We start from the raw sequence: 24,091 nt of genomic DNA, 5'->3' as shown, positions 1-24,091 counted from the left end.
CTGAACTTATCTTCTATTTTATCGATGGTACCTGAACTTTAATTTTGATCACAACCAGTACCTGAACTTTTCGATTTCATTTTAAATGGTACCTAAGGCCACATTCGGTCACTATTCCGGCCAAAAAGCCAAATCTAAGAAAAAAAAAAAAAAAAAAACAAGTTCAAGGCAAGTCTATTACCAAAAAATCATCACTATATATGATCGCAACCCTCGAAATCATCAAAAATCATCACTATGATCGCCTCCCATGCCGTTTTTAGTCGGAATAGTGACCGGAGGTGGCTCTAGGTACCATTTAAAATGAAATCGAAAAGTTCGGGTACTGGTTGTGATCAAAATTGAAGTTCAGGTACCATCGATAAGATTGAGGTATAGTTTAGGTACCATTTATGATAATAACCCAAAAAAGAAATATGGAATGTAAATTGTAAAATGGGAGTGCGAATTTCACTCCCCAATGTGGAATCATAATTGGGCGAGGCAGTACTTGGAACAACAGTTCTATCTGAGAATTGGCTACTGTGACTCGACTTGATTGGGGTTTTGTGACTCGACTTGATTGGGGTTTTGTGTGCAGGTGTATCCAAAGTCATGGACATAGGGGTTATCATTTGGCTACTGTGACTCGACTTGATTGGGGTTTTGTGTGCAGGTGTATCCAAAGTCATGGACTGCAATCTCGGTGGCATTTGATAATGTCGGAATGTGAAATGTGAGGTCTCAGAATTGGGCTTGGCAGTACTTGGGACAGCAGTTCTATCTAAGATTATACTCTCCTGCTCATCCATGGAGAGATGAATTGGTATTTCAAGAAATGTTATTCTTTGTGGCAGGGCAAGAGGTCGCCACACCAGGCCTCTCTGAAATCCCATGAATGAATTAGATACATAACTAGAAGGCAAAAGTTATATCATGAGCAGGGACGTATCCACTTGAAGGGCTGAGCCCAACCCAAAATTCTTGCAATCTTTTAGATAGTATTAAGTGTGCTATCCAATTAAGGTTGTGACTTTGGTTCAGTTGGCAAAATGACGAGTTTTTTAGCTCTTAATCTATTGAATTATTATCGATAAAGAAAAAAAAATTCTTATAAGCAAACCTTAAATTAGCCACTCCAAATCTATATCTTGGCTACGTCTCCGGTCACGAGAGGATGACATAGTAGTTTTAAGTCATATCAACCTATAATACTCTTTCTATATACAATATGGAGTCTCCACTAGGTTTTGTGCCAACCCTGTTCTTTTGCTTCTTTGCTCTTATTTGTGTCTTCCCCTCCATCAACAATTTCATCAACTCGATTCGTTGAAACTGTATGCAACCAAACCATTAACAATTCGGAATGCTTGAAAGCTCTCGAGTCAGATCCTCGGACTGCGTCTGCATCCAACTACAAAGAGCTTGCTCCAATTGTTTTGGATTTAGCAATAACAAATGCAAAAGACAGCCAGGCCGGCTTTCATTAACAATATGATCCAACCCAATCCGAGCGAAGCTGTTAAACAGTGCTGAGATGCATACAGATTCGTAGTATTGGACTTCCAAAGCGTCAGAAAGGAGCTGAACAAGGACCCTATGACGGCCAACTATGACATTAAAATGGCGGTCGCGGACAATATAGATCGGTGCGAAACTGCGATGCAAGCTGGGGTTCAAGTTCCTGAAATACCTTCAAGAAACCAACTCGTCTACTTGTATAGTGACATTGGAGCTGTTATAACCAATAAGCTTTTAGTTAATTGAAAAAGCTTTATTCCATGATATATGTATGGGCATTAAGCTTTTCACTTCTTCAAGAATAACCCCTCACCTGTAGCTTTTCACTTCTTCATGAATAAGCCCCTCACCTGTCAGAATTAAAGTAGCTAATACAACTTCTTCTTTTTTTTTTGATCGAAAGTGAGGTAGCAAGCCACCTCTGTTACGTTAGAGAGTTAATATTATTTGGTGAATCCTACCCAGTCAATATTCAAACCGAGGTCCATGAGAGTATCCCAACAAAACCAGACTAATCTCCCACCGCAGGCGCACAATTCCAAAGACCCCTCAAACCTGCTAGCTACAAACTGGTGGGAGTTGAGATTCGAACTCTAGACATAGGAATTCCATACTAAGTAGCTCAACCAACCTTAGCACACCAGTTAGTTAATACAAAAAGTATTTTGCCTTTTCAAAAAAAAAAAAAAAAAAAATTGACCACAAAATTCGACGTCTTCTAAATTAGGATTAACGATTGACCGAAATAATGTGGCACAACCCCACAACCCATGAAATTTAAACTTATATGCTTGCATATCTTAGACAAACAGAGAATCAGCATGAACGGGTAACGCAGGCGTATACAATATAGTGGGTGAAAACGGAGAAGAATATTATATGAAAAATGGCCACGACACTATCCCCTTCCTTCATTCCCAAAACAATTACAAGCACACCTTCCTATTCTATAGGAAATAAATGGAAACAAGCATCTCACAACAACAAAAAATAGAGTAATTTGCGTTTTACACCTAAAGGGAATGCATTCAACTCCCTTGACATAATTTTAAATCTCTGGTCAATGGCATTTTCCTTCTCAACCCCAACCCTGGAAATGAACATCCAATACTCACAGATCACCTAATGCATGCCATCTCAAAGATCAATTACACAAACTACTCATCATTGACATGCATCGTTTGGATTGACATGACTTCTACTTTCAGTGACATTTTCATTAGGAAGGACGTCTGGTGCAATTTCCCAGCTCCCACTCCTCCTTCCCCAACTCGAGTGTCGAGCATCAGCTCGAATGGTGGGAGCGCGGTGATCTGAACCCAGAACAGAGTCTGCCTCCGAAGCATTATGCGGTCCGTTGCTCCCTCTACTGCGTATGTCCTCGTCAATCTCTTCAATATTACGACGCTGTGAGATCTTCAACAGATCTTCACCAATATCCAAATCATCTTCTACCTTTGAACGTGGATCCCCACCCGAATCATCTGGTTCCGCTTCCCGTGCGGTAGGCAAAGGGGGAGGCCTTTGCACCTCCTCTTCAACGAAAGCCCGAAAGTTATTTCGTGAGGGTTTTACTTCTGTGCAAAAAACTTCAAGAAAGTTATTTACACAACCACGGTTGTAAACATTGATCCTGTTGTCCGCTCTGTACCTGAAGTTCTCATATGTAGTCTGCAAAAAAAAAAAATGCCATTATTAGTGTCAAAATGAGTATGGTATACCGTATACCAAGGAAAAGGGTCAAATTGAACTATTAAAATTGTTAACCAAGGGCTCATTATACTTTTCACACCTAAGATTGCCACTTAAAATAACCATAGACCCCCCCATAAGTAAATGGTATTGCCAGGTTCCTGACTGTCCTGTTCATTTTCTACACGTTTACGAGATTGGGGTAGGGGAAGCAAATACCTTCAGCCATTGCCCCCACATGGAGTGATATCAACCGAGCATAAATCTATGTTGTTCGCTAAAATGCCCACACTTTGTGGAAAGGTATTATGTAGCTATCACGTTTAGTACATATTGCATTTAGTCAAACTGAACTGTACATTTGCATTGCATAACAAGGGAGTGGATTTGTTCTCTGGGTGTCATACAATTTGCAGGAGATATGGAGAACCTCCACCAAACACACCATAAATTTACTGCTTTACATAACTTCAATCATATCCAAAATGGCTATACTTTTTAGTAGAATGGTATTATTTAGCTATCTGAATAATACACTAAAACTTGACCTGTTTAGATCAAGGGAGTGATTTGTTTTCCGGATGTTGTACAATTTGTACGAGAAGCTGGGGTGCACCTCCACCAAAAGCACAACCCAGACTTACATGTGTGCTTTTGCATACTTGCAATCACACGAACCACCACACAAAGACTAAAATCTAACACCTCAACATCCACATAGCAACACCAAAGAAACAACAGAAAGGAAAAGACAATTAATGCTAGTGTCTTTTTCTGATCCATCAGATGGTATGTACTCCAACTATCTGTCCTCACTACTGGTAAGTGCAGTAACATGTGTAGTTACTTCAACAATAATTATGTCATAACAAATTCTATCCTAGTCAATTTCATCAAGAGCATGCGAGACACTTAAGGAATTAGTACTACCACTTCGGTCATGGCCCTGATACTTTATGGACCATTTTACTAGAACTAGATCTGAAGTCCCACCCTTTCTCACATATGATGAAAGCCATGAAACAAATCCAACTAGAGTAATATAGAAAGCAATTCATGCTAAACCAACAAATATACCAAGAAGATGTCTGACCTGATTGGTACCTATAAGGTACAGATGGAAGCCAGTTAGTCCACCAACAAACCAAAGAGAAATGAAACAATAGGCCATTAGTATCACTGACACAGGAGATTCTTTCATTGCCTTCCAAACTGTCCCATTATGATCATCCATCAAAATCTTGATGTATAGAGCGGATATTGAGAACACGTACGTGCAGAGAAGAGTTGCGGAAGAGACGAACATAAAGAAGTAACGATAGTTGCACTGCATACATACCAGGAAATTAGATTTCTAGTACAAACTTAGATTTCTAATACAAATGCCTACTTAAGAGAGGAAGCAAGAATAAGCACAAACAAGAATACAATGAATTATTCTGAAATTCCAGAACAGTATTAATGGGTAATACAAAACAGTGAAATCACACAACCAAAATATTGCAAGTTTAGGTACCTGGCCAATACATACCAGGAAATTAGATTTCTAGTACAAACTTAGATTTCTAATACAAATGCCTACTTAAGAGAGGAAGCAATAAGCACAAACAAGAATACAATAATTATTCTGAAATTCCAGAACAGTACTAATGGGTAATACAAATCACACAACCAGAATATTGCAAGTTTAGGTACCTGGCCAATGCATTGCCCCACCCAAGGGCAGTGGTGATCAAAGCGCTCCACACAATTGTTGCAGATAGAACAATGGGAACAACGAGGAGGCCGATATAGCATACAAGTGTCACAATACTTCACTCTTACAGGATGCCCATTGACCATCACTTCTTTAGTTCTAGGGAATTGAAGGCTTGGAGTTTGTCTTCCACCGACATTACCACCCCCTGGTCTTCCAGCAACATCAATAGACACTGAAGAGTCATACCGGAAATCTTCCTCGGGTGGATGTGAATTTCGTGGAATAATCCCAGGGTCCCGGGCTGAAGTAAGAAAAAGAAGCACCAACACCTATCAAGATCAACTAAAGAATTAATTTATGCCAAAATCTAGGAGAACAGTAAAGAGAGAACAGCAGTGAAAACAAACACTCAGAAAACAGATGCAATATGAATAAGAAAGCTAATCAAAAACCATATAAAAAATAAAAAGACACAAAAATTGATTACACAGTTCAAAGGCTGATGAAACCATAGTCTGAAAGGGAATGCTTAGTCCCAACTTCAATTATAATAAATTACATTCCAAAAATTATGACTTTGAACCAATGCCTTATAATCAATGGAGAAAGAAGAATTCATCTAGCATTATGAATTATTTTGTACAAACTGAGTGTCCTTTATAAGAATGTCAAACAGGGCATATATAGTATTCATAATTTCCTATAAAATAAAATAAAAAATAAAAACTTATTTGTTCGATACAGTTTTGAATATAAAAAAACTATAACAATGAAAAACGATCACCTGACATGAACTTTACACACCACTACGACACCAACTATCACATACCACATATTCACTAATAGTGCTCATACAAGATTCCAATTGAAATTTCGGAGAACTATTAACAGTAATATTTACGGACAAATGGAAGACAACAATGAGATACTCCACAAACAGTCTAACATTCTACTGCAAGGCGCTTAACGTTTTACAAATGGTGGACTTGTCAAGCACATGATCTTTTACTGTTTATATTTGAAATTATAAGACATCATAAAGGTGACTCCAAATAATTATAAAGGCCAAGGGGACATACGTATATAGTAAATACAATCGCTACCACCAAAATGGCGTATCCTGCATTATACGATGGAAATTCATGCCGAAGATGCCACGCGACAAATACGCAAAAGATGATAACTGGAGCAATGATCAACAGCAATGTGACAAGCAGTGACCTGGCATCTGGCCCAAATATCAACCTTCCGCCAAGGATGAACTTCTGCAAAGGACAGATAGGAAGGAAGGTAAATATGAAATCAACATCACAAAAGAGAAAGATAATCATATATCTATAGACTTCAACAACTACAGCAGAAAAATTCAGGATATATCCAAGCTCATTGTATCAAGCAGACCTCTGTACAATTTGTTCTATCATATCATTCAAATGCAAACCATCAAGCTATATTAGAAATAAAAACACTGTATTTTTGCACAGCTGAAGTCTGTTATACCACATCATAAATATGTAAACTAAGAAGCCCGTCAACACATTCAAGCACAAGTAAAACTATTGGTTACAATGCACTTCTATACATGGGTCTTTCAACCAGACAACTCAACCAAAATCAGTCATACACCTAGTAGATTTAGCTTGTAAAATAACAAAAAACATTGGGATCTATCATAAATCAAAAGTGCCCAAATCAGAAAGCGGATGATAGTTTATTGTCATAGCAAGTATTACAAATCGTCAAATTGTCAAATGCCCATTCACCAACACAATTATTTGCTCTTAACCACTTTTGCAGTTTAAATCATATGTCAATATGGACAACATTACAATCGAAAAAGAAGAAAAAACAAACGATGGCACCTCTACCATCCTCCCAAAAGCCATCCCAATCTGGCACCACAAGCATTGTCACACACAATAACAAAATGTGGTCTCTTTGAGGACCACAGCTCCACTCAACCATGCCTCATTTCCAACTACTGTCAGCACCCTCAAAGCTTAACAACCATCATTCTGCCTTTCTCCAATAACCACAGCCCCTTTGGCCCCATTAGATCTATTCATAAGAACCCTCATTCATTCTACCAGGCCTCAAATATACTTCTTCTTCCAAAGCATGAGTTTCCTAAATCTAAAAGCTACCATATCACGTCCGTAGGCAGGAAGGGTAGCCACCATTTGTATTTTCTTATTTTAGGTTTCCCATGTAACACCTTACCATAATGGTTCTTTAACCATAATTTTGAAACTCAGCCCTTTGGCCCCATTAGATCCATTCATAAGAACCCTCATTCATTCTACGAGACCTCAAATATACTTCTTCTTAAACCCAAAGCAAGAGTTTCCTAAATCTAAAAGCTACCATATCACGTCCATAGGTAGGAAGGATAGCCACCATTTGTATTTTCTTATTTCAGGTTTCCCTTGTAACGCCTTTACCATAATAGTTCTTTATTTATTTTGTTTCGATTACAACGCCTCCCACTTGTCTCTCCTTTCTCTCTTTTTACTCTTAGAATGGAATCACTCGGTATATACCATAAGAGCACTGCCTAGTATCCAGCACCAAAATTCAAAATAACTTCATGTGATCATGGCAAATCACATGCATATTACAAATACCCTAAAAGCTACCATATCGCATCCGTAGGCAGGAAGGATAGCCACCATTTGTATTTTCTTATTTTAGGTTTTCCATGTAACACCTTACCATAATGGTTCTGTAACCATAATTTTAAAACTCAGCCCCTTTGGCCCATTAGATTCATTCATAAGAACCCTCATTCATTCTACCAGGCCTCAGTTATACTTCTTCTTAAACCCAAAGCACGAGTTTCCTAAATCTAAAAGCTACCATATCACGTCCGTAGGTAGGAAGGATAGCCACCATTTAAATTTTCTTATTTTAGGTTTCCCATGTAACACCTTACCATAATGGTTCTTTATTTATTTTGTTTTAATAAAAACGTCTCCCACTTGTCTCTCCTTTCTCTCTTTTTACTCTTAGAATAGAATCACTCGGTCCATACCAAAAAGCACTGCCTAGTATCCAGCACTAAATTTCTAAATAACTTCATGTGATCATGGCAAATCATATGAATATTACAAATACCCTCATCAACATATTAGAACACCAAAAACTACTGCCAGAGAAAAACACACATCTTTTTGCAAGTAAGTCCAGTAGAAGGGTATGCGAGTGGTGCAAAAGCTCAAACATTTTAAACTCCTTTCTACTGTCATATTTATTCAAAAGAAAGTTCACCCAAAAAAAAAAACACTACAAATGACCAATAATTAGACCTGACTGTCTGAATCATAATCCTCGGTGTTTTTTCCACCAAAATATAGTTCTAATATCTAATAACAAATACCAAAGTTGTGAAACTGAAAAATGTTTGTTCAAGTTAGCCACCCAATGCATTAGATTTGAGAGAGTTACCATATGACACTGCATATGATATCAAATAGCAGGTCACTTCAACTAAAAGAAAATATTTAGAAATAAAATAAGGGATTCTAGCCTCTGCTCTTTGACTAGCTAAATTAGAATGTGTACGTAAGCCAAGTTCCTTTCTTCTCCAAAAAGAACCAAAAGAAATGTATGTTTAACCCCAAAGCTTTATCACTCCATTAATGAAAGTAACTGTTGAAGTCAAGGCATCCAACCCAAAACCATCTGGCAGTGGATGGAGGAGCCTGAGATCTTAAATATGGTGATGCCAGACTACACAAAACCAACTTGAAATGGGTGGAGTGGCCTAATAACTTGTATATATTGTGACACAAGGCTTCAATACCGGATGTGGGATATATACTCTAAAAAATAGCTAACCTAAGTCAAGCCATGCTAGAAGGTTCTATATTTTAATTTGTTAGCATATTCACTACCAACAATACAATGCAACAGTTATTTCGAGAAGTGATATATATGCATATATGATCATAGACTAGGATAATAGAACACATTACACATTTTAGAGCAATATCATACTGACAGAAGTCTGAATGGATAGCTGGCCAGCAAAAGTCTTACAAAATTATCAGGTACCTAAATGCATACAAGATAACCAAAACTTATCCATTGTACCCTAAGCCTTAACCCAGCTCTCTCCAACTACATCAGTCCACGTATTCTCAGCCATGTAAAGCAGTCTAGATCTTGCTTTTGGTATCCAATTGCCTATGACCGCATACTCCATCAATTTATGCAGTTACATCATTCTCACAACTTAAATATGAATCTTGAAAGAACCACTTCACACTAGGCCAAATTCTACCCTACTTCATATTGGAAACACTCCACAACAAAAATATGCTGCACAAAACAACCTACCCCCCAAGATTTGATCATCAGAAGCACTACAGGAACAACAAAAAGAAAAGATGAAAGATACAATTCTGAAAAACATCACTCTCACGCTTCATCATAAAGTCCTCACATACACCCACACGCGCAAGCGTTCACCCATCATCCGATATTGCAAACACAAAAGTAAATCACAGTCTAGTACTTAGAACTCCAGACAACACAGTACTGAACCCCATTAAGCCGAAGCCAACTATTCAATCCACAAAGACTCCACATTTCCTTTTCTACTGCTTCCCTCCATTTCCTCAGCAGCCAACAGTTACAAAAGCATAAAATAAACCACAGGAAACAAACACACCATGCCCATAAGAGTGTAAGCAGCCAAGAAGAAACAAACAAAAACGGACCCAGAAACCAATACCACTCAAACTCCATGAACTTCCCCAAAGTTCAAAACTTCCTTGTAATCCACAATATCCAACCAAGCAAAAACTCAACGTAAACTTCAAAAAAAAAAAAAAAAACCTAATTTCACCCAATTCCCCACTGTACCCTAACTTAAATCCACAAAACCCCACTAATATCCAAATGAAATTCCAGTATAAGATCCAAATTTGAGCCCTAGGAGAGAAAAAAACAGAGGCTTACATTACTTCCTTTCCAGACTTGGTAGACGCGCTTTGCCATGGTTTGCGAGACTTAGCTAGGCAGGAACAGAGTCGAAGATTTGGAACTTTTGGGCGTTCATCGCATTACACCCCGCCCCCCTAAAAACCCAAAAAATCAAAAACGGAAACCCACCGCCTCCACCTCTCCCAGATTGAAATTCCACGTTGGCTGGCTCTGATGGAAAGAGGAGAAATTGAAAATGGTGTGAGAGAGAGATGATGATCTGTGAAGATGGCTGGCGGTTTGAAATTTCGGAAATTTGGGGGAGTGTGGTTTTCTGGGTGTTGGAATAAAAACCTGCTAGAATCGGATATATAGGGAACCAAAAAAAAAAAAAAATTATAAAACAGAAATTGAATTTATTCAAAAAGGAACTGTTTTTGTTTTTTTTTTTAAATTTTTGATCCGATAAGTTATTTGACTCAATACGTTTTTAGGTTTTTCTCTTTTTGTTCATTTAACAAGTTTTCAAAAAAAACCGAAAAAACGAAAGATAAATTTTTAGATAAATGACTAATCTGCCCCTCAATCAGTTTAAACTTTAAAACTCTTTTTCTGTTGAGGTCAAACTTTTTCAAGATGAGCTGCTGCCATGTCAGCAACTAATGGTGGGCCCCAGGTCGGAAATGGAGGGGGGGGTGGGGTTAGTTTAAGAGGGATTTTATCCTTCTTCTTTTTTGTTTGTTTTGTTTTGGTTAAGCTTTTGTGGACGTTATAAATGATTCTGGTTGTGACCAGATAGGAACAAACTGATTGAGAATATTTTGTTTTCTTTTCACTTTTTTTCTTTGACCTTCCTTTATTTATTTTTTGATGACAAAAAGAGAAGTGTCTGACCAGCCGTTCCATACTTCCATATTAGATTCTCTAGTGTCAAATTAGATTATTCCACAAAGAATTAATTTTGTTTCCTTTAATATGAAAGTAAGGGCCTTTAGGTTATAATGCAATTTTTTTATCAAAAGGTATTATATGTTTCTCATTTTCATTTTTTAAGCTTCACTCCACGCATTTTATGATGCTGATGAGAAATGAACTCATAACTTCATGAAAATACAAGGACATAATACGTTTTCTGGAAAATGGGGATTGTAGTATACGGATCAATCCCTACTGGGCAGAAATCAGAGATAACGAACCAAACTCCAGATTTTTGGTCACGCAGTGAAAATCTCAAATATGAGATTAAAAATACTGCGGGGCTCTTACTCTTGAGAACCCAAAATAAGAACAATTGAATTATGATGAAGTGATGACAGCCTGTTGTTTGGGAGGGCTACTATAGAGGAGTGTCAACATATTCGTTCTGTCTTGAACGAGTATGAAGGTGCTTCTGGTCAGAAAATTAATTTCTCGAAATCTAGTATTGTGTTCAGTAAGAATGTTCGAGAAGATTCTAAGATGCTACTGGCAGACTTCCTTGGTGTGGAAATTGTTGCGAAACATGAAAAGTATCTCGGACTACCGACGTACGTGGGTAGACGAAAAACTGAAACCTTTGCTTATATTACTGAGCGTCTTAGCAAGAAACTTGAGGGTTGGCAAGGGAAACTTCTTAGTGGTGCAGGGAAGGATTTGCTCATCAGAGTTGTCGCTCAGTCTTTGCCTACTTATGCCATGAGTTGTTTCTTGTTACCCAAGTCATTTTGTGATACTCTTCATCAGCGATGTGCAAAGTTCTGGTGGGGTAGTAAAGGCGGCAATCAGAAGATTCATTGGCTCTCTTGGGACAAGCTTTGTCAACCTAAAGAGAAGGGTGGGATGGGTTTTCGTGATTTGCATGCTCATAACCTGGCTTTGTTGTCAAAGCAAGGGTGGAGGTTGCTACGTAAACCACACTCTCTGATCGCTCGCTTGTACAGAGCTAAGTATTATCCTAATGGTGTCCTGTGGGATGCTGAGTTGACATCCTCTCCTTCAGCATGTTGGAGAGGAATTTTTGAGGCCTTGAAGGTTTTGCGAAGGGGTGTTCGGTGGCAGGTTGGTAACGGTAGATCAATTCATATATGGGACACTCCCTGGTTACCTAGGCCTTGTTCTTTTAAGCCTTTTTACCGTAGTCCTGATGCTCCTGAATGGGTTCATGAACTCATTCTTCCCTCTGGTACATGGGATCGTGACCTTATTATGGCTCAGTTTGATCCAGATGATGCTGTTCTCATCTTTTCCATTCCACTTAGCAATAGACAAGTCCAAGATAGGTTGGTTTGGCACTATGATGTTAAGGGGAGGTTCACCACCAAAACTGCTTATAAATTAGCTTATGAGCTAGTACATGATTCCGTTTTGGGTGCTACTACTTCGGATCTCACCACTTCTTTTTGGAAGAACATTTGGTTTGCTAAGGTTCCCGGTAAAGTTAAGGTGCATATTTGGAAGGCTTGTTCGGGAATTCTACCAACCGTCTCTCAACTAGTTTCTCGTCATGTTTATCTACAAGATGGTTGTATGTTCTGCAATAATGATGATGAGTCTATTACACATGCTCAAAGGGATTGTCCTTTCGTGCAGTCGATCCTGCTCTCCTTCCAGGTTTTTACTCCCATTCTGCATCTAGCTTCTAATATTGTTTCTCTCATGGATTGGTTACTTGCATGTTCTGAAATCCTAGCAAAGGGTGATTTTGCTCTACTTCTCTTCACTTTATGGATGATCTGGAAAGAGCGTAATAGGAGGGTGTGGAAGGGTAAGGCTATGGGCATGCAACAAGTTGCATTCCAGGCTTCCCATAATTATCAACTATTCCAACAAGCTGTTAGCTCGGTCACTTCATCTTCGAGGGTGGGGAGAGTTCCGGTTCCGTGGAAGCTACCATCAGTTGGTTGGTTGAAAGCAAACTTTGATGGTGCTTTCAATGGTCTCTCGAGAACAGGTGGTATTGGTGTGGTGGTGAGAGACTATATTGGTGACATCGTTGGAGGGGTATGTATGCATGTTGCGTCTGTTTCTTCACCAGTTGAAATTGAAGCCTTGGCTGCTAGAGCAGCTTGTGCTTTGGCTGTGCAATTTCAGCTTGCTCCTATCAGTTTTGAAGGGGATTGTCTGCAGGTCATCCAAGCTATAATGGCTAGAGAGGAGGACACATCTATTTGGGGTCGGATAATTGATGACTCTGTGTTCTATTTAAACCAACTACCTGGCTCTTCATTCTCCCATGTATATAGGGAGTCCAATTCTGTTGCAGATAAGCTTGCTAGACTAGCTCTTTTTAGTCCAGTTAATGTTTCTTGGTTTGGCTCTATTCCTATAGAGGTCAGGGGGTTTGTTGCCTCACATTGTATGTTCTAATTACTGTTAGCTAATAAAGTTTGACGTCTTTCTTCAAAAAAAAAAGAATTATGATGAAGGATATGTTCTTTACAACTTCAAATAGCACTAGCGCGGCTACAATGAATAGACAAAACTAATATGCAGTTTGTCTTCAATCTCGAACTCCTTCTTCACTTGATTGTTCTTCAATTTTTCCTTTTCTTGCTTCACAGCAACTCTTTAGATCACAAGTAACTCCATACGCATGAGCAAATGACCTATAACACTTAACCAATGAACAAGTGTTTAGGATTTTTATCACAACACAATATCAAGCAAGACTCTCAATTATTCTTGCGTTCCTCTCTTGGCTGCCTGTGCAATTTGCATCCTCTATATATGTGTAGAAGCAACGCCAACCCTAATAGACTCCTAATAGGAAAGGATCTTGGTGATTGAATATTGACCAAATAAAATATCAAGTCCTAGAAAACTTAGGATTACACTACATCACCTTAAAAGCCACGGGAATACCTTTTCTAAATGTTTCAATCCAAAAGATAATTTCCCAACATATCAGTTTGTATAGGAATGCCAATATGACAAAAAAAAACTTGTACCAACACTTCACCGCTAGTAGTTATTCTAACGAACTAACAAAATAACGGCTCACTGACAGGATCTGCATGTTTTAGAAAAAAAAAATTTGAGGTGCTCAGTTTAACCATTCGACAATGAAGAAGACCAAACTAACAACTCAAACTCTTAACAAAAGGCAATCAGGGTCATTATGGAGCTCCAAATAAACTCTTTGTTAGTAGTTTTGAAGCAGCGTAACTATCTAGGTGGTACAAGTTGTTGAATATAGACTTAGGTCGAGAGGAGTTGGGCTCTTCAAGCTCATCTTTAGTGGAAGGTGAAGCATCGAACTCTAAGTTTACTTTTCTTTCTTGTTTTTTCTAGTTCAACGGTCCAAACAAAAAGTTGATTAAACTGATTAGACCAACTATAGCGATAATAAGAGTAAGGAAACTCATTATTGTGAACCAAACAACAAGAAAAGAAGGAGAGACAATTATGCTAGTCAACAAAGATGACCTTGTACAAATTGTTTCACAATATTAAAGAAATATTTTGTTAAATTTTATTTATAGTTGTATTACATTAATTGTCTTCTTTTAGCGGGATAAACAAGATTTTGCTAATGCAATGCTTGTTGTATCTTCCAGAGGCAAACAACGTTTATGTAAATAAAACATATGCGGGATTTGATTTTTGAAATTTGATGTGACCTTCAACTTATTACTTGTTATGATTTTTTTTTTTTTTACCCAATGTAGATTAGGTGATAATATTTCCTCTACAGCAATCTGAGAGGGATGTCAAGCAGTCACACATCCAGAGAAGAACCACTACATCCGAGATCTCATTGCACGTCCCTCGTTAGACAATTTATTAAATAAAAGAAAAAAAGGAGAATGAAACTAGGCCAAACAGCTAGATATCACCCCAAAAAAAAAATCCCTTGGGAAAATTGCAAACAGACGCACCAATCACAACGCCAAAAACTGCTTTAGCAAAAGAGCACGGTGCAATCTTTCAACAATGCATTGCTTCCCAGAGACCAGCGAAACCCTTTAAAATAGAAATTCCTCGACCAATCTTGAACATTATAAAAATAGATTTGGCCAAGCATACACTTGAAAATTATAGAAAGCAAGCATTATATAAAAGAGGAAATAAGTTGCAGACACACCAATCACCATCTCCTTACACTGCTTTAGCAGAAGAGCACGGTGCAATATTAGTTCCTCAACCCAAGACTACCACAATCGTTCAATATGAAGCATTGCGTCTAAGAGGCCAACGTGGGACCGTTCCTTGACCAATTAATCTTGAACTTTTTAAAAAATATATTTTGGCCAAACATACACTTGAAAACTATAAAATAAATAAATAAATAAAGGTTTGTAGAAAAGAGGAAATAAGTTGCAGGCCCGCCACTTCAACTCTTTGAAGATCTTATCAAAAACTCAATATGCAATATACCTATCCACAATGACCTAAAAGTACCCCAGCTTTGGGCGACCTTGGAATATAGGAACCCCGGCAAATCACATTTATAGATACCCAAAATATGATGGATCCCCTTCTAGATAATTTGTATGAGCCCCGTGAAAAATTTAAGAAGTTAAAGATGAAATTATTCGAGATTGAATTTGCAATCTCGACAAATATTAAGGATAATCTGGGAATTTTTCTGAATTTTCTTTGAAGTGAAAACTTCAGTTTTTTGACTCAATAGTAAAGTACGCATCACAATGAGTCTGTCAGAATTTTCATGAAATTTTTCAGACACCCAAATTATTTATTACGAATTTCAAAAATTTGAAAATTCAGAAAATTTAAATTAAGTCGGTGTAATCTGGACTATTAATTATTACTATCGCTTAATTTGGACCACTGAAATCAAGGTCGCATGATTATGACCGTTGGATTTGTGTTTATATGTAGAGTTTTTGACCATTTACCCTAATTCTAGGGACTTTTTTTCCCCTTACACCATCCACTCATTTTTTTTCCCACTTACCCATAAAAACTCTAATAAGGTATTCCCTCATATCCAATTAATTTTTTTTTGTTTCTTTTTTAGACTATTTTGCCATCATCCATTTGTTACATAGAGAGAGAGAGAGAGAGAGAGAGAGAGAGAGAGAGAGAGAGAGAGAGAGAGAGAGAGAGAGAGAGAGAGAGAGAGAGAGAGAGAGAGAGAGAGAGAGACCATAGGAGACTTCATCGAAGTCCGGTCGTCGGTTGTTGGAATCTAGTCACAAGCTGCCGGTCGCAAGAATCCGGTCACCGATCACACAGCGGCCGGAATCCTGCCACCGATCGCTGGACTTCTCTGAAAACCTCGTCAGATGTACCAAAAGCGGTCGTCGGAGATCTCACAGGCCACTGGAGATGTTTATTGCCCCCAATAAACCTTTAATACCCCCAATAAAGGCCAATGAACTTTTATTGTCCCCCAATAAAGGCCAATAAATATTTTATTGCCCCTAATAAACCTTTGTTGGGGGCAATAAAAGTTTATGAAACCTCGCTGGAGGTCCCTAAAGAGGTCATCGGATATCTCATAGGTCGACAAAGAGGTTTATTGCCCCCCAATAAATCTTTAGGTTGCCGGAATGAGAACTAATCTCCCTAAAATTAGACAAATGAAACTTTGATTAAAGAAAAAAACGAGGAGATTACATCAATTAAAAACTTTTATTGGGGGGCAATAAACGTTTATTGCCCCCAATAAATGTTTTATTAGGAGAGAATAATTTTTTTCTTTCTTTTTGGGCCGTCTGCCCCCATTTTACAAAAAAATAAAATAAAAAGACCTTGTGAAACGAGAGAGGTACCTGCCAAAATCCCCAGCAAGTTCTCTGACACGGTTAACAGCAATTAACGACGACAACATTATTGTGTTTATTTTGAGTAACACAGCTCCTCCTTGACTAGCTCCCAGTAACACAGCTACTTCTGGACGCTCTAATCTCCTCCGCTCCCCCTCATTTCCGTCTGTACACTATCGCCGCCGCCGCCGGACTCGACTTGGTCGTGATCGAACGACATTGTCAACGTCGTCATTGTGGTGGCAGTGTTAGCGGAGGTGAGCAGCCCGTGGAGAGTGCCGAGGACGAAGATGATGACAGCAATCACTACAACAAAATCAGTCTTTTACGACACACATTTTACGGCGCACATTTGACGTGTGTCGTAAAAGACTGTCATTTACGACGCACGTATCATGTGTGCCGTGAGAATGTGTTTATTCAGGTCATTCACGGCGTGCAACTTATATGTGTCGTAAATTTAGTTATCTATTAACGGCGTGCACAAATATGTGTGCCGTAAATGAGTTTTTTCACTTGTCTTTTATAACATACATTTCAAGCATGTCGTAAATGAGAATCAATTTGTTTTTTGTAAATGAGTTTTTTCACTTGTCTTTTACGACATACATTTCAAGCATGTCGTAAATGAGAATCAATTTTTTTTTTTTTATAGAAGTATATTACATTTTTCTTATTGAAAAAAGAAAAACAAAAAGAGGGATCTGGTTTCAATTCTCTACGTTACGTTATCATTTCAATCACTTCTTCTTCAAATTTCAGCTGCCATATTCTCTCACTTCGTCGAGCTCACTTCGTCTTCACCGTTCTGGCGCCAAAACCACATCTATTGGGGCTCAAGTTTTCAAGGACCAGTCTCTCTCTCTCTCTCTCGATAGTTTCATCTTGAGCTTAGGACCAGTCTCTCTCTCTCGGTAATTTCATCGAACATCTTCTCTGCATCTTTGATTTCCTGTTTTGAATTCTCACTAGCTCTTCTCCTGCATTTTGTTGATTCATCTCGTTTTGAATTTCTTGTTGATTTTGTGGTTCGATGAGGGTTTGATTGTGTGAAATGATTTTAGAACTAAGTGAGGGCCAAGTTATCTCTCCGAGTTTTGGTTTTCTGTTTCTATTTTGTAGTTAATTGGGGAAATTTAAGCTGAAAATTCATTTTCAAGTTGAAGTTCTTTTTTAGTGTTGTGCATTTCTGGGTTTGGAAATGGTTAGAGTTCTGGAGGAAGGTTCATGTATGCCCGTTCACAATTCCGTGCACTCCTTTTCAATCTGAGTTTTGTTACAGGCCAATCTGAGTTAGTGAGTTGTGCATACCATCTGTTTGATAAAAGTCCTGAGAGAGATGACAAGAATTTATTTACAAAAGAGTGTTTGATAATTTATTTTGCCCTCTGACTTTCACAGTTTGTATGTGACTTTCACAGCTTTGATAATAGGAATCAGTAGCTCTTTTGTGATTTTAGGTAGCTCTTGTGCTATACCACCCTGATTGTCTTTTAGGGTTTGAAATATAGTGTTTCAGATAGCCGCCTCTGATGATGATTCAAATATACTTTCGTTCTTCTGAGATTATCCATGCGGAAAATTTTTGGAGACCTGAACTGAAGAGGCTTCATTATGCGTTCAATGTGAATAATTATACATACACACAATACTGTTTGTTTATATAGGGATTGATGCTCTTTGTGCTTTTTTGGTTGTATGATTTTGATATTTTTATGAAGCATTTGTTACTTTGTTAATTCAGTTGTTAAGAGCGTCGAGTGATGGTCATAGTTGTTGGGCTAAGTTATGTTAACTTATACCTTTTATGATGACATTATCTATAGTTTAGGAATGATATATATTATGTTATCTTGTTATGTATGTTCTTGTAAGTTTTATACCATACTGTCTGTTTCTAAGATGCTATTTATACTCTGGATATGTCGATTTGATTTATCTGGTTGATGTATTCTTTGGCAGGTTTTGACGTGCAGTTCCTAGATCAAGTCTAGAAGACCTTACCTTCAGCTCAGGATGTCCAGCAGGCTAATGGAAGAAGATGTAAGTTATACTGCTCTTTAGTTAAATTAGTGCATTTTTATTATGTTTCTCATTGCTTGTCCTATCTTGCCTAAGATTGAGTTAACTGTTATGCTGAAATTGGTTATGTATCGTGTGACATTGAACTTGTGTTAGCCGATAGTGTCTGATAAGCTAAAAAGTTGTGTCATCTGTTTTTGCTGTATTAATATGTTGATTGGTATTACCACTTTGCAAAAGAAATTTGCAAAAGAAATGTGTTCCGTAAAATGATGAAGCTTTGGCGAGATTACAGATCATTGACAATGAAAGAAGTGATGCAGCAAGCTAAATCGGTAGGCTTACCACGTGCTGCTGCCCTCCTCAAACCTGATAATATAGATTCAATGGAAGTGTGGTTGGATTTTGTAAAATCCAGAACCACAGAAGCATTTAGGGTAAGTTAATTTTCTGCAAAACATGTTATATTTGCTTTATGTGAAAACATTAATATTATCACTTTGGTTTTTGATAGGAAAAGTGTGAAAGATTCAGGTTGATGCGACAAGGCAGAACCTTATTGCATAGAACAAGTAGAAAGAGTTTTGCATGTCTTGAAGAAGAGCTGGTACCAAACAATTTAATCATTACACTTGATGTCTTAATATTACAAGAAAGCTGATATATGTAATTGTCTTTTTATAGAAGCAACAAAGTGAGACACCAGATGCAATATCAAGGTCCGATATTTGGCTTCGTGCCTATGAAGTGAAGAAAAAAGCAGGTGAAGAAGTTGAGGATCCGGAAATAGTGGTAACAACTAAATCTTGTATAATTTCTTGTTCATGTCATTCATCTTATACTGCAGGTTTCAGATTTCTATGCTTTACTTCCATACTGAACTTTAGTCATAATTGAGCATTATTTTCAGTTTAGTCAACTCATACTTACAGTAACTTTAGTCAGAAGTCTTGTTGGAAATTTTGACTAAAATTGAGAGAAATTAGGAGTTAGAAGGTAAACTAAAGTGCAAATAATGCTCATATCATTCATTTTCAGTCAATGTTTTTATTGTTTACTCTGCAATTCAGCCTTAACAATTAGCTATGATGTTGATATTTATATAGCATTGATGGATTCAATTATGTATTTTCCAGAAACTAGTACGAAAGTACAAGGAAGAAGAAGAAGTAACACAACCATTTTCGATAAAAACTGATGTTGTTGCCAAGGCACTTGGTCCTGACCCACGAGGAAGAGTTAGAGGACTTAGGTTTGGTGCACTCTCTTCAAAAGTGGATGGTCAGACACACGTTTCTAATAAGGTCACTATGCTAGAGAACGCTCTTGCTGCTCAAACACAACAGGTGGACCGATTGACAGAGTTAGTGCAAGGTCTCGTTGCTCGGCTAGACAAAGGAGAGAATGTCAATGTAAGTCTTCAACATTAAGTTACTGTTTTCAGTTTTGTTCATGCTATTTATCTCATTTAATTGGTCAAATAATTATTGTTTTGTTTGCTATTATTTAAGGAAAACACAAGCAGTGTGCAACATTCTGCTAATTGGATTGCACAGAGAAAACGAAAAGAGAATCTGAACTGCTCTAGTGATATAGCACAAAGCAAGCAGAAAGATGCTAGTGTTATAAGTTCTAACGGGGAGAGGGGCAGTAGAGAGCAAATCAAACAAAATACCTACGGAAAGGAGCCACATTTGGGAAATGGTAGGCCAAAAAAGAGCCAAAAGACAGATGCAGCGGAAAAAGTGTACTTGCTAAGTTGGTTTGCTAAAGAAGAAGAAGTCGTTGCTACTGGTGGGATTTTGTCAAAAGATCCAGAAGCTTTGGTGCATCATGTGCCTCTAGGCCATGATTGTTGGAAAATTTCAGTGCATGAAGTTTTTTATGATATAGCTTTGTATCCACTGACAAGTGAGTTCAATAAGCTTGATGCATCTAGAGGAAGTGTAATCGCATGGCCTATCAAATATATCAAGGTGAATTCGCCTGTCAATTGAGGTACATTAATATATCTTCTCCTTTAATTGTTCTCTTGGTTAGTGTTTCTGTATGCTTAATGAATTGAGTTACTTCAAGTTGGGATTTTTGTTTAACTGCAATGTGGTTGTGATTATTACTGTTTGATTCATTAGTTTGTTTAGGATTGGAATTTGCCAATTTGGTGGTGTGATTTTATGTTTAGCTTGGGAATAACTACTTGTGCATATAAATAGAATTTTAGAAAGTTGAATAAACTACTTCTTCGGCTTTATGATCCTTTGTCTGGTGAGATTTTGCTGCTTTATACTAGTTTGGCAAGAAAACTAGAGAAACTAAAATAGTAAAAAACAGGGCAGCTCCTATCTCAGTGTTGCCTTTAACTGCTGGAGTTAAGTTGAAGCTCAAGAGTATTCTGCAAAATTTCATGAACCTCATGTTGTTAAGTTTTGGAAAGTGAAATTGGTCCTTGTCATTGAGTATAACTTGGCAGCTTGCTTATCAATGGTAATCATGTATGTTTGTTGACATTCTCAAATGATTAAGCATTTTTTTTTTTTGGTTCTTTTGCCCGTGTGTGTAGGTTGCTTATGTAGAAAATGATCCAGGTGGTGGAAGTGATGCTGAAACATCAGGAGGACCTGTACGCATCCTCAAACCTTGAGGCTGTGAGCAGAACATCATAGAGCAAGGATGATATAGCTAGCATGTTTTATATTTGAATATTAGTTTAATTATACTATGATTTTGTAGTATGAAGTTTAATTGACATAATTTACTACATGAATGCTTCCTTTTATTATCCTTGAATGAAAGGATTTAATTGAAACATTGTCTATTAGAAGTGTGAATGACGACATCTTTTACGACACGCAAAAGGGTCTCTTACGACACGCAAAATAGTCTTTTACTACTCTTTTACGACACGCAAAATGGTTTTTTTTTACGACATGCAAAAAAGTCTTTTTACGACATGCAAAATTGTCTTTTACGACACGCAAAAGAGTCTTTTACGACTCGCAAAAGAGTCTTTTACGACTCGCAAAAGAGTCTTTTACGACTCGCAAAATGATCTTTTACGACTCGCAAAAGGAGTCTTTTACGACACGCAAAATAGTTTTTTACGACACACATTTTGTGTGCCACAAGAAAAATTTATCTTTTACGACACGCTTCTTTGTGCCGTGAAGTTGTCTTTTACGACACACATTGTGTGTCGTAAAAGACCAGTTTTGCTGTAGTGAGTGCACGGCGGTACTGCTCCGCCAATCGGAAAAAGAATGGGAGGAGAGAGAGAGAGAGAGAGAGAGAGAGAGAGAGAGAGAGAGAGAGAGAGAGAGAGAGAGAGAGAGAGAGAGAGAGAGAAGCAATGGCATGGATGTAGTTTTTTAATTAGGTTGAGGGCAAAAATGTTAATTTAGTTTAAATTGTGTTAATGGGAATAAAAATCTGTTGTTGGGGCAATTGAGTTAATTTTGGAAAATTTCGGTGCTATAAGCATAAGATCAAGATCAAATGAACTAGACTTCTAGAGCTAACAATCTGTTTTCTTGACCCATGACACATGACTCGATCCAATCAGTTTTCTTGTCTCTAATCACGATTGCAGGTGAGACCAGTGGCAGTCTCTTCGTCTTGATGTCAACAACCAATCTTTGGCATGGTCATGGATTGCTCAACTGATGATACATGAAAGATAATTGAAGCTCAAAAACATTGAGCTTACCAGCAACTTTTCTACGTTTTTCAGTAACTCCGGTCAAAATTGACAATTGAGAAATCTTGAAGTGAGGTTAAATTTTTGGAATTGTGCCATCTCGATTGTGGTTGTCACAATAGTTACTATGAAACTATTTAAAAAAAAAATTAATAAAATAATAAGGATTAGACGATATTAGTTCATCTGTAGAAGTCTGAATAGAGTGCTAAAGCACCTACTCAACCCTGAGGGGATCGTTACAACTCAGAACACACCGCCCCTCCCTTGCTGGAAATATCATTAAGGAGAATCAGGACGTTACAATTTGCATGATTTTTTGTGTTTTTTATAAAACAAGTGTTTTTTAGAAAACAAAAATTATTTTATTTTTCTGAGTCACATGGTAGATTAACAAACGCGAACGAAGAAAGTTAGGGCCTTTCGGTCATGATGTCATTTCTTTTGTCAAAAGGTTATGTATATTTCTCTTTTATTTAAATTTACATCCCTACACATCTAATTGTTAGTGAGAAATGAACTCATGACCTCATTATTGCTGTTATTTTAAATAATTAACAAATCACACCTCACTACAATATGTGGATGTTTAAGAAATGAAAAATTTTATATACTCACCCACAACTACTTAATACACACCCCTCTTTTTTATAAAATTAATCTCCAATTTACCCCTTTTTCAAAACCAAGCCAAAAAAAAAAAAGTTGTAAATATGATCGTGCCATTATGGTCACCGATCCATTCTTGTATGGTGGTCAACGATAATTTATCGGTTGGACGTCGTTGCATAGTCTCATATAGTGGTGGCGACGATTGAGTTGTCTTGTTATTGAATGGTCAGGTTGTTATGTTGTTGAGATTCAGTTCTCTATTAGTTCAAAAAAATATTTCTCTGTTTTAAGATTCCTCAAATGTTACACAGTATCAAGAACATGGTATATATCATCGTTCTTCAATCTTCTATAAAAGAAGAGTTAATCAAATTTTGGTATATCTATTTATATATCATAACAAGAATGAAATTGTTCATAAATCACCCAAATCAAAGTTAGGTCGTAATAACTGATGCTATACGCCTATACCTCGAGTTGATACGGTTTGAAGCCATTATAATTGACCACCATGAAGATTCAGCTATGACTATTATTGGGTATGGATTGTCAATCTTCAACGTTCTGTTTTATTTTATATTTTTTGCAAAATGGAGTTGAACGATGTTGGGAAGATTTAAGGGGTAAGAATATGGGTTGGGCATTAGACCAAAAAATAGGGATATGGGTAGAACATGAAGTTTAAATGAAAAAATGGAGAAAAAGAATTACCATACTAAAAAATCAAAACTCCTAGTAAATGGCAACAGATCTATAAATCACAACTCACTGACAATTTATTCCATCTTTTCGCATGGTAGGCAAATTCACATATAGTAAGAAAGTTCCTGAGTGGATCCTGATCATGAATCTCTCGGAGAGAAGCAAATGTTTAAAACTAGGATGATTTAGCCATATAGCTTCAAATTTACAAGCCTGAGAAGCATTAGAAAGAGTAATACAAATATGGCCATGATTAGAGTCAATAATTGGCATACTTTCCAAGTCCATACAAGGAAACAAATTAATCCAGTTTGGATCAGCACAAGCCCCATCCAATCTTTCTTAAGTAACAGTATTAGTCCAAGTGAACGGAATAACGTACCAGAATGAGAAAGAGAAGTTAGATTTGCGTCATTAAAAAAATTAGCAAAACTAATCATATGATTATTAACATTAATCCAGAAATTTCATTATGATGAGGAATGTTATTAAAAAATCTCCAATAACTAACCAAGCTTCATCATTAATAGGTTT

The 24,091-nt window shown here is 37.3% G+C and overlaps 2 protein-coding genes and 1 non-coding gene across 3 annotated transcripts; 2 read left to right on the top strand and 1 right to left on the bottom strand.

Moving 5' to 3' along the window:
- Nucleotides 1-2,350: 2,350 nt before the first annotated feature.
- Nucleotides 2,351-10,171, bottom strand: LOC133738453 (protein S-acyltransferase 8). Its single transcript, XM_062166004.1, has 5 exons — nt 9,854-10,171; nt 5,971-6,156; nt 4,888-5,220; nt 4,286-4,519; nt 2,351-3,171 (listed from the first exon to the last, which is right to left on the bottom strand). The coding sequence occupies exons 1-5, from the start codon at nt 9,890-9,892 to the stop codon at nt 2,665-2,667; spliced, it is 1,299 nt and encodes a 432-aa protein (XP_062021988.1). The 5' UTR covers nt 9,893-10,171; the 3' UTR covers nt 2,351-2,664.
- Nucleotides 10,172-18,052: 7,881 nt separating this feature from the next.
- LOC133741647 (small nucleolar RNA Z159/U59) lies at nt 18,053-18,135 on the top strand. The gene has a single exon (XR_009862080.1). It is a non-coding gene; the product is annotated as a small nucleolar RNA Z159/U59 (small nucleolar RNA).
- Nucleotides 18,136-18,793: 658 nt separating this feature from the next.
- Nucleotides 18,794-19,979, top strand: LOC133737515 (uncharacterized). Its single transcript, XM_062165051.1, has 4 exons — nt 18,794-18,986; nt 19,064-19,156; nt 19,234-19,341; nt 19,686-19,979. The coding sequence occupies exons 1-4, from the start codon at nt 18,819-18,821 to the stop codon at nt 19,977-19,979; spliced, it is 663 nt and encodes a 220-aa protein (XP_062021035.1). The 5' UTR covers nt 18,794-18,818.
- The last annotated feature ends 4,112 nt before the right edge of the window (nt 19,980-24,091 follow it).

Source organism: Rosa rugosa, chromosome 3, assembly GCF_958449725.1.
Source record: "Rosa rugosa chromosome 3, drRosRugo1.1, whole genome shotgun sequence".
Lineage (NCBI taxonomy): Eukaryota > Viridiplantae > Streptophyta > Magnoliopsida > Rosales > Rosaceae > Rosa > Rosa rugosa.
This window is presented reverse-complemented; position numbering and strand designations above follow the sequence as displayed.